General features: G+C 39.0%; 1 protein-coding gene across 1 annotated transcript in view; it reads left to right on the top strand.

The window, feature by feature from the left end:
* The window catches only part of MAN1A2 (mannosidase alpha class 1A member 2), a 185,336-nt gene extending 179,392 nt beyond the window's left edge, over positions 1 to 5,944 (top strand). Inside the window, exons 12-13 of the mRNA XM_036768998.1 lie at positions 1,043 to 1,158; positions 4,571 to 5,944. Coding sequence (XP_036624893.1) covers positions 1,043 to 1,158; positions 4,571 to 4,703 — 249 coding nt within the window. The 3' untranslated portion in view covers positions 4,704 to 5,944. The remainder of the gene's footprint in view (positions 1 to 1,042; positions 1,159 to 4,570) is intronic.
* The last annotated feature ends 10,434 nt before the right edge of the window (positions 5,945 to 16,378 follow it).

Raw genomic sequence — 16,378 nt, 5'->3', positions numbered from 1 at the left:
ACTATATGATAGGCACTGTGCTAAGTACTGGTGATAGACAAGTGAAGGTAAACCATTGTCGTTGCTCTCAGTGAGGGAGACAACATGCAACAACTGTGGACAAACAAGCTATAGACAGGATAAATTGGAAATGTTCAGAGGGAAGTGAGAATGATTGGGAAAGGCTTCCTCTAAAAGGTAGGATTTTAGCTGGGACTTGAAGGAGGCCGGGGAAGCCAGGAACTAGAGGTGAGGAAGAAAAACATTCTAGGCGTGGGGGACAGCCCTGGAAAACACTGAGAGTTGGAAGAGGGGATGTCTTCTTTTGAGGAATAGCAAGGAAGCCATTGTCACTGGATTACAGAGTACTTGTGGGTGGGGAAGTGTAAGGAGACTGTAGGGGGAGGCACAGATTATGAAAGGCTTTTGATGTCAGTGTATAAAAACAGAATAAGAGAGGAGTGCTTGGAACTTTGAAAAACAACCATTTAAGCACTTCAGAATAACCAGTTTATTATACAGTTGACACGCTAACTATATCATTTTAATTTATTAATTATGTGAATGAATGAAGCCAGTATTAAGTGCTTACTATGTGCAAAGCACTGGGCTAAGCTCTAGAGATTCAGATAGAAAAGTAAAACATTTTAACAAAAGAGACAATGTCTTTGGAGAGTTTCAGCAGCAAGTTAGATGTATGTAAACAATTGCAGTAGCCTCAACTTGTTGGAATCGGTGAGATTTTACTCTGTTGTTAGATTTGGAATGGCTCAAAACCACCATGGAAGAGAAGTCTCAGCAAGTAAATGGGGATGACCCTTCTCCTTTGATTTGCAGAGTAGGAAGGTAGATAATTTCTTCAAAATATTAAAAGGTTAAACATCTCACTGTATGGAAGGCACTTAAATTAATGCTTTTCATTATGGAAATTCCGTTTGATTAGAAATCCTACTTTTAGTTATCAAATCTCTCAACGTATTGCGGTTAACTGAAGTTGTGCCCTCAAAGTCTGAATTTTATGGAATTGTTTTGTTCTTTGTCCCCCTTTTCGTTTCTGTCATAGGCTATTGAAAAGTATTGTCGAGTGAGAGGTGGATTTTCTGGGATCAAGGATGTGTATTCTTCTGCTCCTGTATACGATGATGTACAGCAGAGCTTCTTCCTTGCGGAAACACTAAAGTAAGGAGATGTCCTTTTGTGTGATTTCATTTTCAGGTTGTTTACTGTGTTAATGGATGATGCATCCTAATTGTAATGGATTGTGTTTATAGATACAGTAGTCGTTACAGTATGATAAACTCCTGCAGATTTCAGATGAGTTAAATTTAATGAAGAATGAATATCCAATGTGTAATTGTTCTCTTTTTATAGCATAGGAAGATAACCTGGAAGTAATATTTTCTAAAATAAGATTTTCTTATTTAGGTTTTAATACCTAGAAATGTTTTTGACCTTTAGTGATGGTGACTTCGTAGTGTGACTTCTCACCTTCTCTGGAGTTAGTAACTATGGAGGAATTAAAGATAAAGGGCAGGGGAGAGGGAAGCAGAAAGGGTTAATCAGTGGGGCAGGGTGTTTTTTGTTTGTTTTTGTTTTGATGAGAGGGAATAGGATGGACATAGGTTAAGGCCTTAGCTTTATTCTCTGAAATTAGAGCAAGGGAGAAAAAGATGGATAAAAATGTAGAAAAATTTTGAAATATGGAATAAGGAATATGAAGGATATTCTGGCCAAGTTAAATCACATAGGTACTCAGCCCAAATTTGATCATTAAATTAATTCATAGATTTAGTTTTCTATGGTATTTGAACAATAACATGAATGTTCAATTTAAATTATGTATCTCATTTTTTTTTCTACAGCAGAGGAAGCTAACAATAGCATAGAAATGTTATTTGTGTACCAGTGAAACATAAGGCTATTTTCATTTCTTAATAGTGTTTTTAAGATATAACAGTAATCCTGCATTTTTTCCCACTTGATTTTTTTCATGTTTATTTTTCCTTTAATTGCAGTTTAAAAAATACTCTTGCGCTATGATGCTGCAAATTTCAGTCTGTTTTATTGTTATCAAAGAAAAGGGTTATCCAAGTTACTCTTCACAAGTAGGGTAAATATCAAAGTGCCATAGGTATTAAGAGAAATTACTTGGCTAGTTAAAGAGTATCACCTGCAATGTATGACTTGTCAGCAGGCAATCATGACACCAGGAGACTTATGTGAAAACCAAGTTTATTACAAGAGAAATGAACATGCATGTGGAACCTTCATAGTCCTTACAGAATTTTGCATGCTTATGACAGTACAGCAAGAGAAGGAGGAGAAAGCAGAAAGGGTTGTGGCATGGGAGGGTAAAGGTTCCTTCCTAAAGAGGAGGAGCAAGGTGATGGCAAAAGCCACATTGTTTTCCCTTGGGAATCCCTAGACTATGAAGCTAGGAGGGGCTGCTTATCTGCAAAGAATCCTGGCTGCACAAGCATTTTTCCCAGTCTGGCACCTGTTTTGCCTCCCAAGGAAGCACAGGGAATCCAGCTTGGGGTGTAAACAACAAATTATATCAGTGGGGGCAGGGGGAAGAGGAAGGGTTTCATCCTTGATACGTTCAGGGCCTCCTGCATGCTCTGGATCCAGTGTTTCTAGAAAACTCAACAACTCAAAAAGGTTTAAAAACTGGTTTAAAAATTCTACCACCAAGACTTCAACTTCTTTCTGACATTTAACTTAAGCATCTTATTTTTAATCACATTGATTAGCCATCATTTAGGATCAGTAATAATAACTACTCACAATGGCATAATGCTTTACAATTTACAAGTGCCTTTCCCATAACACAACCTGAGGGTCAGGAAAGCCAAAGAGCTGGACCACACGTCCCAAACTGAGATTATTTTTCCCTCCAAGTTTGTCCCTTCTCACAGTATCTTATTTCTAAATTGATATCACCACAGCCTTTTGAGGCTTATCCCTTAAAAGCCTGGTTAGCTTTTTTTGCTGTGCTTTAATATTTCTTGTTGTCTCGTTGGCTTCAATTTGAGCCATTTTAATGCTCATGGAGTTTGTTGCTTAGGCAGGGTTTTGTACCTCTTGGGCCATGCTGTAAATTATCTTTCCAAATCTTTCTTCCATGGCTCTTTTTCTTTTTCAATTATTTCCTCTAGTTCTCTCATTTCATTTATAAGAACATTTTGAATTCTTCATCTTTCCTAGAAATTTCAGTTGAGTTTGTACCCAAACTAGGTTTTTCTTTGAGGCTTTGCTAGTAGATATTTTGGAGTCATTATCTTATGGGTCTGTGTCTTGAGAGTCCCTGTCACCTTATCACCATAAAAGTTATTTATGGTCAGGTTCTTTTTTTGTTTGCCCATTCTTCTAGCGTAATTCCTGACCTTGGTTCAGATCCCATCCTTAGTGCTGACTTCATGACTTTGGGCCAGTCACAGTCTCCCTGAATCTCAGTTTTCTCATATATAATAAGGGGATTGGATCCGATGTCCTTTGAGGACCCTTCCCGCTCAATATTTATGATCTGTCTATCAGAGTAATCAAATTTGAAGATAGAATGCAGGTGAGGAGCCTGATTCCACCTCTTTCTGCAGTACCTAGCTCCTCTGTGAAATACAGTTTAGAGATGAGAAAACTGAAGCTCAGAGGCTAAATGACTTGCCCATGATTCTCTAGTAATTAGAACCAGACTGCCAGACTCCAAAGCTGTTTACCATCACATCATGCTGATTTCTCGAAGAAGGTCCAGTTTGGCATTTGCCAAACATAAATCAAACTTGGTTTATGTGTCTTTCAGTTTTGACATTTTAAGTCCCTTTAAGTAATACAGTGTAACTTAAAATATTTATCCTGCACAGTGATCCCGTATCACCACCAAGAAGGCCAGAACCTCTTTACTCTTTCTTCCTTGTCTCAATTTGAGCAGTGATACTAGTAGTGGATTTTACCTACCTTGAAACCTCAGTTTGTAGTCAGTGCCCCTTGAGCCTTATTTAGTAAGTATTCGATTTAAGAACACCAAAAGCCTACTAATGGATCAGTGGCTAGGCAGGAGGTTCTATTCCAAACCAGATCTATTCTGCCTTCAAAGAATATACTTTATAATGTTTAATCTGTTTTTGTTAGTTTTCATTTCTTTTGGGAAAATAATATGAAGCAATCTTCAATTGTACTACATACCACTAAAATATGTTATTGCAATTGTGTGTAATTTATAAACTAAAAAATAACAACCCGAAAATTGTATAGAGTTTAAAGGCTAAAGAATAGCCACCCGAAAAATTGCTTCGTAATGGCTCTCATTTTAGAATTTCGAATTTCTCATGTATTTTTATTGTATGTGATTCAGATAGGTGAGAAGAAAATACATTTTAAAGTTTTCATCTGTTAGAAGTATTATTAGAATGCATTACTGAATTGCCGATTACTTCTGGTAAACTGAGTTCATTTCTAAGTTTTACATGTACATTGCTCAAAATAGGATGTTGGTTTCCTCTGTATTAACATCTGGATGTATCATTCAATCTTTCTATTTAATTCTAATTGATGTGACTCAAACTCTGGCTTTTTTTTTTTCTTTCATTTTCAGGTATTTGTATCTGCTCTTCTCCAATGATGACCTTTTACCTTTAGACCACTGGGTGTTTAATACAGAAGCCCATCCTCTGCCTGTGTTACATTTACCCAACACCACACTTTCAGGAAATCTTGATTTACGGTAAAAGCAGCTCAAGAGGAGAGACTTTACTCACCTGTGTTTTGTTTACATGAACCAATGCAGAAATTAGGCTGGAGAGGGGGACTCTTGGAAACCTGGGCCTCCAAGTCAGGATGTCAGGGTGAGAAGTGACTACTCCATTTGAAGCTCTTCAACCTATAGATAAATTAACTTTGAAATTATTCCATTTTATACCTGACCAAAATATGCTCCACTATTTGCAGAACAGAGACCTCATGTGCTTTAAATCCTCATGAGAAGGTCATATGGGGGGAAATGCCTATTGGTACTGTATTCATTAAGAATCCTGGAATAAGGAGAATGGCCTCCTGAGAATGAACAGAAACATGGAGCTCTGTGCTGCAGAGTTACTTGATGGCCTTTGCAGCGAATTATAGATTTGCTTTCTTCTGACATGAAATGGATCCTAAATGCTTTATTTTTCCTCCCTCCCTCGTCTCCCCCCCTACACCCTATTTTGATATTGGAAGGAACCATGAAACAAGAATAGCGAACTGCACCAGCAGCCGCCGCCACAGGATTTTAAACTGAAAGAAATACAGTGTCTATGTCTTTCCGAATTATCAAGTCCCCATTAAGTGACCAGTCTGGCAGCCATTTCAAGAACCCCATCTGTTTCATGAACACCCCTTGATTGAGTCAGTTTTTTTCTGGGACATGAGTTCACCAAGGAAGTACTTTTCCCGTCTTTGTCTTCATGTGGAATCATCAAATCTGCAGTATTTTCCATGTTCACTACTTTTGAGAACCTAGGTTTGGAAATTTGTGCATGTAGCTCAGTCGAGTATTGGTAGCATGACAAAAAAAAGCTCCATATTTCCTTGAAACCTGTTCTAAGAGAAAGCTTGTCGTTTTTTGGGGGAAGATTTTCCTCAAGCAGAAAATTCATCAGGTAAATCTCTTCAGCCTTCATTATAAACTCAGTACAGTCAGTCCTTCACCTTTGACCATTGTGAATTGTTTTGTTCAAAATGTTCTTCTTCTGTGGCTCTGAGTTCTCTTCATTGCCTTGATGAGCTAAATTATTATTACAACTCAGCCACCTTATGAAAGAATAAGACACCAACTTATTTGATATTCACCCCCACCTCTTAGCCCCTCCCTATTAGCTGAATGGACTGTCCCACTACAAATCAGTTCAGCCTTCTCTGGAGACATTTATGGGATGCCAAAAAATTGTCAAAATAGTCTTCAACAATAAAGATGTGGTGCAGAGAAAGCATATAACACTTTTGATTTGAGATGTTTCTGTAGCATCTTCTCCTTTTATTGATGGATGAAAGATTTTGCACTGATATTTATATTGTTAGCCAGACCTATTTGTTTCTGGGAGAGAACATAAATTTTATCTAATAGCACGAAATAATGGAAGATAAATGTTATCATGGGATTACATATTTTCTGAATTTGAGTAATTTCATGTCATACTACAGAACATAATTCTTTGCCATTTTATTTTACAAACAACTCCCATTTGAGCATTCAAGACAGTTTTTTAGACAGTTTTTGAAACTATCTGCTCAAGCTTATTAAAGCATTTTAATTTTTTTTTCTTTTTAAACCTCCCTATTTAATGTGTGATGAATTTAACTGGGAAAAGATTCCAAGAAAATAATGTGTGTTTCAATTCTGCATTTTATTTCAATCCTGTATGATTACCTTCATAGAGTGTCAATCCACAAAATATTGGATATATGTTCTGTTGGGCAATTTTTTTCAGTATGCATTTGAGATTATATTGTGAGGAAGATAATTCAAGCCCTTATATGAGTTAATTTTAGCACACTAAATACTTCCAGATTCTGAAATCTTGCCTCCTTTTTTTTTTGCTACTTAAAAGTCAAGAAATATAATAGAGACCAAGTACTATTAGTGTAATTTAAGTACACTTGTTGAAGAGTGATTTTAGAAGAGTATGGAGAAAATACTTGGTTTTCCAAAAAAGGCTATTCTTCCTCCTAAACATATGGCAAATCCCATATGTAAGTCGTGGAAATGGATATGAAAATTGGCCTTGCCTAGATCCAAAGTGGATCAGCATATGGGCAGTGACTGGACCCTCTTCTGTGAAAGAGAGGAGATGTGCCTTTGGGCTTCACCAGAAGTCCCTAAGATTACAAAGTGGCCCTCCCTAACTCCTGACCCTGTCCATCTCTTCAGGCATAGACAGGAGTTTCAGTGATATTCTCCTTTCCCCATTCCTCCCACCCCCCACCCCCACCCCCCCGGCTGAGCTTAGTGTAAATGTGGAAGAGAGGCCGCAAAAGGTTTGGAAGAATAGGAGTCATAAACACTCATTTTTCTCTTCTCAGAATACCAAAGGCAATTAAACTCAATTACAAAGTGACTTGCCAGTTTCATGTTTTGCTTTGTTGTGAATTTGAAAATCATTTCCTCAAACAAAAGTATCTTCTCCCCAAATTTTGGCTCACTAGTGACTTCCCTGCTTTCCACTCTGACCACCCTCCAGAACTTTCCTATGTAGAACTTATTCTCTGGCTAAGCATACTGGAATTGTCAGAGCCATCTGCCCCCCAGCTGTGCGACCTTGAACAGCTTAACAAACCTGTCTGAGCCTACTTGTTCTTCCTCATCAAATAAGGGGTTTCAGCTACATGGTCTTTGAGTTCTCCTGACTTTAAAATCCTGTCCTTTTGTCCTTGGTGGGGAAAGATCAGTAGTTCTCCATGTACTGCCTCCTTAGAACCTAAACACCTTTCCCATAGAGGTGTGAGCCTTTTCCAGGTATGTGTATAACAAGATGATGCTATCAGTTGGGGCAGAAAACCAAAAAATAACTTGTCATGAAACCTATCTAGTCTTGAAACTTTATGTTTTACAGCCATTTCATTTTTTAAAGTCTTACTTTTGGATTTAGGTTGAAGGATTTTCTTGGACCCAGCCAGTTTGATATCATTAAAGCCAGGGGAATGCTACTATTCAGTGAGGAATCAGCAAACTGAGGCTTTGGGGGCAGTCTGAGGATAGAAAGGGCCATTTCAAGAGGTGCTGTGTCTGTCCCCACTGGCCTGTGTATAGGTGTGGTTTTAGGTCCCTTTCATCTGGTTTGGGGAGTAGATCTTTTCACATGAAATGAAACAACTCACAGCATCTCAGAGGTAAAAAGAACCTTAGAGGTCACGTGGTCCAGTCCCTGTCTGAAGCATGACTCTACCTTAATATGTGCCACACAGAGTATGTGGGAGATAAAGTGCCCTAATTGAGCTTCAGGGCCCTATGGGGTTCAGAACAGAGGAGGGATCTCTCATAGAGAATTGACTTGACTCATTCTAGTGTCTTGTGTTACCTGGTACCTCACAGTGGTCTCAGTATTTTGGAATCCAGGATTCATTCACTGCAGTCCCCATTGCCAAAGTCTTTGCAAAGTCACCCCTTTTAAAGTCTTGTGATTGTGATTCTTGCTATGTAATTTTCTCCTTAAACCTGGATTTCTTTAATTGTTCTGCATAGCGATACAGTGAATGTTCTCTCTGTTGAAGCTATTTCTGTCCTTTTAAATGTTTGTTGATAAAAAAACATTCCCCATAATTAATTGAGATTTGCACAAGCTTGGAGAAACAGAAATTTATAATACATTTAAGAAAACATATCAATGTTACCATACCCTGGTAATGATTATCATAATTTACAGCTCATACTTAAAAATGTTCTTTAAAAATTTTAGATACCTAGTAGATCATAGAAATTGCTGAAAAAATTCTTTATCATACCATTCCATGTTAATTACATAACCAGTTAATTTTCTTTAAAATTTTTTCTTTAAAATACATTCTGGAAAAAAATATTTTAACTAACCACTTACAATCATTGATGAATTGACAATTTAAAGTGGTTCTCTTTCTCTGCTCCCCTAACCCCACCCCCCAACAAGCTGAATTCTATCACAACTGAACCGAATATATTTTTCAAATATTTTTAAGCCTCAGCTGGTAGCCAAAGAAGATGTGCTTCACTGACCTGGTTATAGCTAAACTCTGCTAGTAATTAACTAAGCACAGCAAAGACGTTTTTCCAGTGGTGTCCATATGATAGCCATTTGTTGTAAAGAACAAATCGTAAAAATGATAGCTATTGTATATTTTATCCTTTCATTTTTTTCAGGCCCCTCTTTAGGGTTAATCCATTATGAAATACCAGTCACACGGGACTATAAACTCTAGGCAGACAGTAAGATGCCTCTGTAAAAGGCTTTTCTTATAGACTCAGGAAAAATGAAGTCAGTTTGATACAAGGTATGATTTTTCACTGTCCTCTGAGGTGAACAATCTTTGTCCTCTGAGTGTGGGCTTTTAAGAAAGAGTCAAAAGTCTGTCAAAGCCAGCTCTGGTGAAAAAGTTTGTTGATGAAGCTGGCACTGTTTTTGGCTACAGTAAGGCAAGAAATTGTCTTAAAAGACAGGTTTCAGAAGTATGTTCGGCAGTAACGGCGCCAGTGGAATGAATGAGGGCATCCCCTCTAGAGGTGACTGCTGAAATACCACACACTCCTTTGGGTTTACAGATTAAGGTATGTTTATTTAAGACAGTATCTGTTATATTTCTTGTGAACTTGTTGAAAGGGGAAAGAATTTCCTTTCCTAACTTTTCTTTATTACAGTTTGATTGCCACATTATTTTCCATTTTCTTTGAGCAGACCCTGATTTTCATGAATCCCTATGCTTCCTCCTCCCCTCAAATCTCATGTCATCAAATATGTCTCAGAGGCCTGGAAATTCCTCATACAACCCCCATGTCTCTTTCTCAGTGACATTGTGAATCACAACTTTTGCTTCTTTGTGAAGAATGAGGGATTTTACACAGAAAAGGTTCATTTTTCTCAAGGATGATCTAGCTTCTTTTAGATTAAAGATCCAGGCAAAGACTAATAACTTGCCCATTTCTAATCCTGTCTTAGGCATCAGTCTTATTGCTTCCCAAGGGTTTTCTTACCCAGATCTGATCATCCTATTTCCTTTGGATAAGAAGTTTTTCTGGTCTTTTCAAATGAGAATCATTTGATTTCTTTGTCCAAATGGTTAATGTCCTCTTACTTATGCTTGTGTCTTGGGGTGAGAGAGATTTATGAGTGAAAATAGTATAGGAGAAGCCCAAAACCCTATTTAATGGACAGTTATAACTGTTTGCTAATGGAGGCATTAGTAATAGAGCACTACTACATAACATAACAATATTAACCTATTTCCAATAATACTGTACATTTGGATTCCCATAGAAGGTTGACATAATGGGATGTGATCCATTCTTCTCTATAGAAATGTAACTTAAGCAAGTGAAGCATATTTATCAAACCAGTCACCAGGTTCCCAGTGGAGATTTGGGAAGTTAAGAAATGACTACTGGTCTATTTTTAACTGAAGGACAGATGCCTTGATTAGAGTGAAGAGAGAATAATATATGATTCCTATTGGAGAAGCTTCACTAAAACGTCTGTCCTCAAAACAAAAAAATCAAACTACTTTAACTACTACAGAAAATGTTAGCTCTTCAATCTATAATCTCAAATAAGTGATTTTAACCTTTAGGTAACTGTCTGGTGCTTCATTTCCTTTGATTCTTTTGAGCATGGAAATAAAATTGTTTTAAATAAAATTTATAAGAAATACTTTTCCATTTCAGTAGTTCCCAACCTTATCTACTCCAGACTCTACAGTCCTCTTCATAAAACAAACTCTACATGGCTGACTGCATAGACATGTATGTGTGTGTGTGTACAGACAGAAGTATGTGGAATTTTTAAGCTAACTACAGTCTGTGTTTGGCATACTGAACACAGAAGTATTGGTTTTGACTACACAGACTCCAGGCAGAGTATTTACAGTAACCAGATAGTGAGAGGGAGGCCTTCTGGATAAAGTACATTTTCAAGGTGATTTTCCATTACCTCAGCTCATTCAGATCAGCGGGATGGAGGTGATTCTGCTGAACTATAACAAGAGCCAGCTGAAAACTTTTCTTAGAGTAACTGTGACACTTTCATTTGACCCCTATGTCAATCATTGGTTTACCTAATTTGTGTGTGTGTGTGTGTGTGTGTGTTTAAACCAAGGGATATCTGTGTGTATGTTTTGTCTAAGTTTACACTTTGTGTTGTGTTCAGAACAGAATCCTTCAATGTCGTATGACTAGGTGTGGCAACCATTCCAACTGAGTGTGGGGGTGGGGCCAGCTGCCATCTACCCCTTCCCCAAAGCTTCCCTTTCGTGTTCATGAAAACAAGATCTTATCGTCTTTTTCAGTGTGATGTCATTTTGATGCCACATATCTCAATCCTCCTTGATAAAAAAGGCTCCCCAGGTGTCAGTGTCCTTCATTCTCTGAGTTTACCTCCCCACCCCTGAGGAAGCTCACACTTTCAGACTCCCATACCCTGTGTACTACTCTCAGAACCCACATACATGGGTCCCAGAGGACTTCTGATCTCAGTATTACAGAGAAGCAGATGCCTTGTGAAAGGAAGGAAGGAAGAGCAAAACTCATGGAAGAGAATGACATCTGTTTTTATGTTTTCTATTGGTGAGCCTATTGATATTTTGTGAGGTTGAGTCCCCCATGTCTTTAGCAATAAACCTGACTTTAAAAATTGCAGAGAAAATGCTGTGTCTTAAATTTACTTGGTGGCCCCTCTTTAGATACATCCTTCAAAAAGCTTCCCCCCTTTGTCTTCCCTCTCCACCTTCCTCCACTCCCTTCAGCCTTTGCTCTGTTGATGTTCATCATTATCCCGGTAATGTAGTCAGTCCAAGGAGAGGTCCTGCCATCCTTACCCATCACATATTCAATGTTTAAAATAAATCCATTTTTAACTTGGTTTGGCTTCAATAATTGCAGCATTCGTTAGGAAATTGTCGCCCGATCACCGTATTGCTAAGATACGCTTTTCTATGCACAGAATGTGTTTGAGATAAGATTTTTCAGTATGAGATCTAGCAAATAAATGTTTTGCTATTAAGTTCCTTAAGTAAAAGTTTATTTTCAGACTGAGCAGGGTATCACCATCCCCTTTCTATTAATAAGCTGCTGTTTGGGGTCCTAATGGTCTACCTCTAGTCTCAGCCTGTGGGTGCTTAAACACACACACTTCTGTGCAATGAATTTTAAACAGCTCCAAACTCCTCTAGGCTGGGAGCTGTGCAAGAAGCTCCACAGAATCCATTACACAGCCAACTTGATGGTGAGAGACCAAGTGCTTAGTCAAGAAAGAATTAGTAATCATGGATCTAGTGGTTAACATTTGTTTGGTTTTAAAGGGGATCCTTAATTTTAATGACTGCTTTTGTGAGTTGGACTGCCAGTCCACAGTATCAATAGTGGGATGGCAGTCCTGCTACCTAAAACATTTTTCCTACAAAATATAAGTGGGACAATTATTGGTCCAGGGAAGAACTTATTACCAGTTAAAGCTGTCTGAAATGGAATGAGCCACTTGATGAATTTCATATTCTCTGTCACTGGAGGTATTCAGGACATCATCATGTCTCAAGGACATCAAAGAAGGGGTTTATCCATTAGGGCAGGAAATTGTTCCATGACTTCCAAGGGCCTTTTCCAATTCTAGGATTCTGTGATTCTAGCCTAAATGAAATACTTGCTGGCTCCTCCAAAACTGGTTTCCAATCATGTCCTCCATATGTAATTTTTACAGATTAAAAGTAATATTGTATATAAAAGATCAAATAAAGATGTTCTTTAAGTGAAAAATTGTTCATCCTTCATTCATATCACAGTTACTCTTACTAATAATGGCATGGGTTAATAGTACCTTTTCCAGTTTGAAGAATGTTTGCTTATATTCAGTTTCTCAAATTCAGATAAATTTGCTTTAATTCAGTTGTTTTCACTTGTGTCTGACTTTTCCGTGACCCTTGGCAAAGATCCTGTCGGGGTTCGCCGTTTCCTTCTCCGGCTCATTTTATAGATGAGGAAACAGGCAAACAGGGTTAAGTGGCTTGCCCAGGATCATATAGCTAATAAGTAACTGAGGTCAGATCTGAACTCAGAACAATGAGCACTTTATCCACTGTACCACTCAGCTTCCCTCTTTAATTCATCTTTTTATAATAATCGAAGTTATTAAGAAATTAAGAGGAGTTGAAAAAATTCTCTGTGGTTAGCTGATATTAAGACAAAACAACCAGAGACAAGTGCCCTAGCTTTGGCTTTTAGCAACTCATGGGTCATCTAATTGGACCCTAAACAAATCCCCATTCAACAGATTTCCCCCCCTCCCCCAGCACACTCTCCCCCTCCCTCTCCCTCTTCCTCTCCCTCTCCCTCTCCCTCTCCCTCTTCCTCCCTCTCCCTCTCCCTCTTCCTCCCTCTCCCTCTCCCTCCCTCTTCCTCTCTCTCCCTCTCCCCTCCCTCTCTCCCTCTCCCTCTCCCTCTCTCTCTCACCTGAATCATCTACAAATCAGACTCAGGAAAAAGTTCATGAGTGGAGTCCTATAGGTTGCTGTTGTATGTGGAAAAGAGCACTGAATTTAGAGACTGAGAACCTAGGTTTGCATCTCATTTTAGGGGCAAGTAATTCATCTCCAGGCCACCATTTTCTCATCTCTAAAGTGAGGTGAACCTCAGATCCTTCCTCTGACACACACGAGTCTAGATCTAGAATTGACCATTTCTGTTTTAAATAGAAGGAATTTGAGGCCCAGAGGTTTATGACTTGACCAAGTTAAACATGTAAAGTGGCGGAGCTGGAATTTGAACATGGATTCCACATCTCCAAGTTCAGTATTGTTCCACATGTACCAAGCGGCCTCTGAGACTATGAACTAGTTAGTCACTTAAACTTCCAGTGCCCCTAGACAGCTGTTTGTGACTTAAGATGTAGAAGAGTTGCTGATTTTTGTTGATGGGGCAAGTTTTCAGACTGTGAATCCCCTGTACGTATGAAATCAAAGGTCTGGCCCCCTCGAGCCCAACTTGCCTGCTACTAAGAAAATTAAGATGTCAAATTTTTTCTTCACCCAACCAAATGGCCATGCTAAGTTTGTTTGGTTTAATAGAAGTCCATTTTTAAACTGTAAAGAAATCTTGGAGTTCTAGGTATTTAATACTAGTTTTCATTAGTTCCCAACAGTCAGAAACTAATGTGACAGAAGTAGATAAACTACATCATTGGGGAAAGTAGGATGACCTGGGCAGCATGTAAACAGTCTGGGAGTAGGGTTTGGGGTTGACTGATAGAAAACTTGCCTGAGGTGGAGCCACTGTAGAGTCTGCCGTGATGCTGGAAATTACCCTTTGCTTTATTTTGGCATTATTCTAGTATGCAGACCGTGTGTGTAGTTCACTCCTAAACAACCCAAGGTGAATTTCATAACTCCCTCTTGGAGGATCCCACTGCCACCAACTTAGTTCGAAGTCTTGTTCCCTCCCACCTGGACTTAAGCACATTGGTTTTCCACTGCAGCCTCCTTTCTCATCACGGCCAGATTACTCTTCCTAAAACACATCTCTGACCATGCCATTTCCCTGTTCAGAACCTCAGCTTTGACAGTCAAGGTCTTCCTTGAGCTACCTCCACTAGAAGCCCTAAGATCAAAATTCCAAGCCCTGGCTCAGCCATCTGATAAACTCTTGTGACGTTGGATGGACAAGTCACTTGGTTCCTGGAGCCTTCTAAGGTATCCTCATCTGTATGATGAGGGATATAGACTCAATGATCTCAAAGGTCTCTTCCAGCTTTTAAATTCCTTGGCCGGGTGACTACGCCTTTCCAGCCTTGCTTCCCCCTCCGCCCTCCTGCACATATTTTAAGCTCCAACCGAAGTGTACTAGTCTCTTTGAACATCCATCTCCTTTGATATCCTGCCTCTGTCTTAACTCACGCCATATGTTCTCCTCATTTCCACCTATTTGAAATCTACTCTTTTCACAGAATTTAGAACTAATAGAAATCTGAGAAAAGGTCTTAATCTCTTCCACCCTTTCGACTGATGAGCAAACTGAGGCCCAGAGAAGTCAATTTGTTCAGCCTTTCCTGCTCCCCTCAGCCAAGCCTGTTCTTCCTCTGAACCCCACGGAATTTTAGTTAGACTTCTCCACTCATGTCATGTATCTACTTGTTTTATCTCTCCTACTTGACTATAAACTCCTTGAGACAAGGAATCTTATTTTCCTAGTTAGGTGCTCAATGAGTGGTGATTGAATGAACAAGGGAACAGTTGTCTATCCTAAAAGGCTGGGCAAGCCTTAGCCAGTAATAAAGGCCTAGACCCTGAATCAATAAAAAAGCTCGTTTTTCTCAGGTCAGTGCTTTTTTCCCCCTTACGCTGCTCCAATTAAAAGTATTTTGTTCCTGGATCTTCTTTTTTTTTGAGTTGGATCTTTTCAAAAGAGAAATTCCATCAGGGGAGCACTGTAAGTTTGGGGAAAGGGTACAGCTTGAAAAAAAAAATGCTATATTCTTTCTCAATCCTTGGTAAAAAGTAGTACTGATGTGAGGGGGTGGGGAAGCAGCCAAGAGTGTTGAAAGCCTTTAGGACTAGGAATTAAGAGACCTAAGTTCTAGTCTAAAAGTGACCTAATGTAATCTGACCTTTCCATTTTACAGTGGAAGAAACCGGGGTCCAGAGGTTCTGACTTGCCTGACTCAAACGTGAGTGGCAGAGTCAGTGGATAGAGCGCTGGGCCTGGAGTCAGGAAGACCCAAATTCAAATCCAGCTGCAGGGCACTTACTAGTTGTGTGACTCTGGGTAGAGTCATTTAACCCTGTTTGCCTCAGTTTCCTCCTCTGTCAAATGACCTAGAGAAGAAAATGGTGAATCACTCCATTATCTTTGCCAAGAAAACCCTCACAAAGAGACACAACTGAAACAATTGAACAACAAACGTTCTGGTCTCAGCTTTGCTGCTCATCAACTGATTCTGAGAAAGTCAGTTTTCTCTGTGATCCACTTCTCTGTCAAATGAGAATACTGGACTAGATAAACTCTAAGGTCCCTCCTAGCTATGATTCTCTTAAATGACCTATGGAGCATTTCCTACCTAGCAGCCCCTCATTAGTATTTATCTGTTAGTCTTGAAGTCCCAGATAAATTACTTCAAGGCAGAAACAGGGTTTTAAGCCTTTTTGGCATCCCCCAGTAGTGACAGCTGGCGAGTGTGTAAGGCTTTAAGGGGCACAAAGCACTTTACAAGTTAATCTCATTTCATCCTGCAACAGCTCATTTAAGTAGCACAAGCAGTGAGTGGATAGACCACTGGGTCTGGAGTCAGGAAGACCTGAGTTCAAATACAGATTCAGATACTGACTTAGCCGTGTGACCTTGAGCAAGTCACTTAAACTCTGTCTGCCTCAGTTTCCTCATCTGTTGATTGAGAACAACAAAACCACCTATCCAGGTTTTTGTTAGTTTGTGATATAATATTTATAAAGCACTCTGCAAACCTTAAAGCACTATACAAATGCTAGCTATTTTTATGAGCAAACCAAGGCCCAAGAAAGGAAGTGACTTACCCAAGGTGACCTGGCTAGCAAGTGGCAGAGGTATGTTTGATCCCAAGTCTTCTACAAATAAGTGTGTTTTTTTTTCAATATTCCTCTAATAGGTTCTTGATTGCCATTAAGCAGTCTTTTTTTCCCCCTTTAGGTTATTAATATTCAATCTCTTACTATTAGCTATTCCTGAAAT

Source organism: Trichosurus vulpecula, chromosome 7 (assembly GCF_011100635.1).
Source record: "Trichosurus vulpecula isolate mTriVul1 chromosome 7, mTriVul1.pri, whole genome shotgun sequence".
NCBI classification, from domain to species: domain Eukaryota; kingdom Metazoa; phylum Chordata; class Mammalia; order Diprotodontia; family Phalangeridae; genus Trichosurus; species Trichosurus vulpecula.
This window is presented reverse-complemented; position numbering and strand designations above follow the sequence as displayed.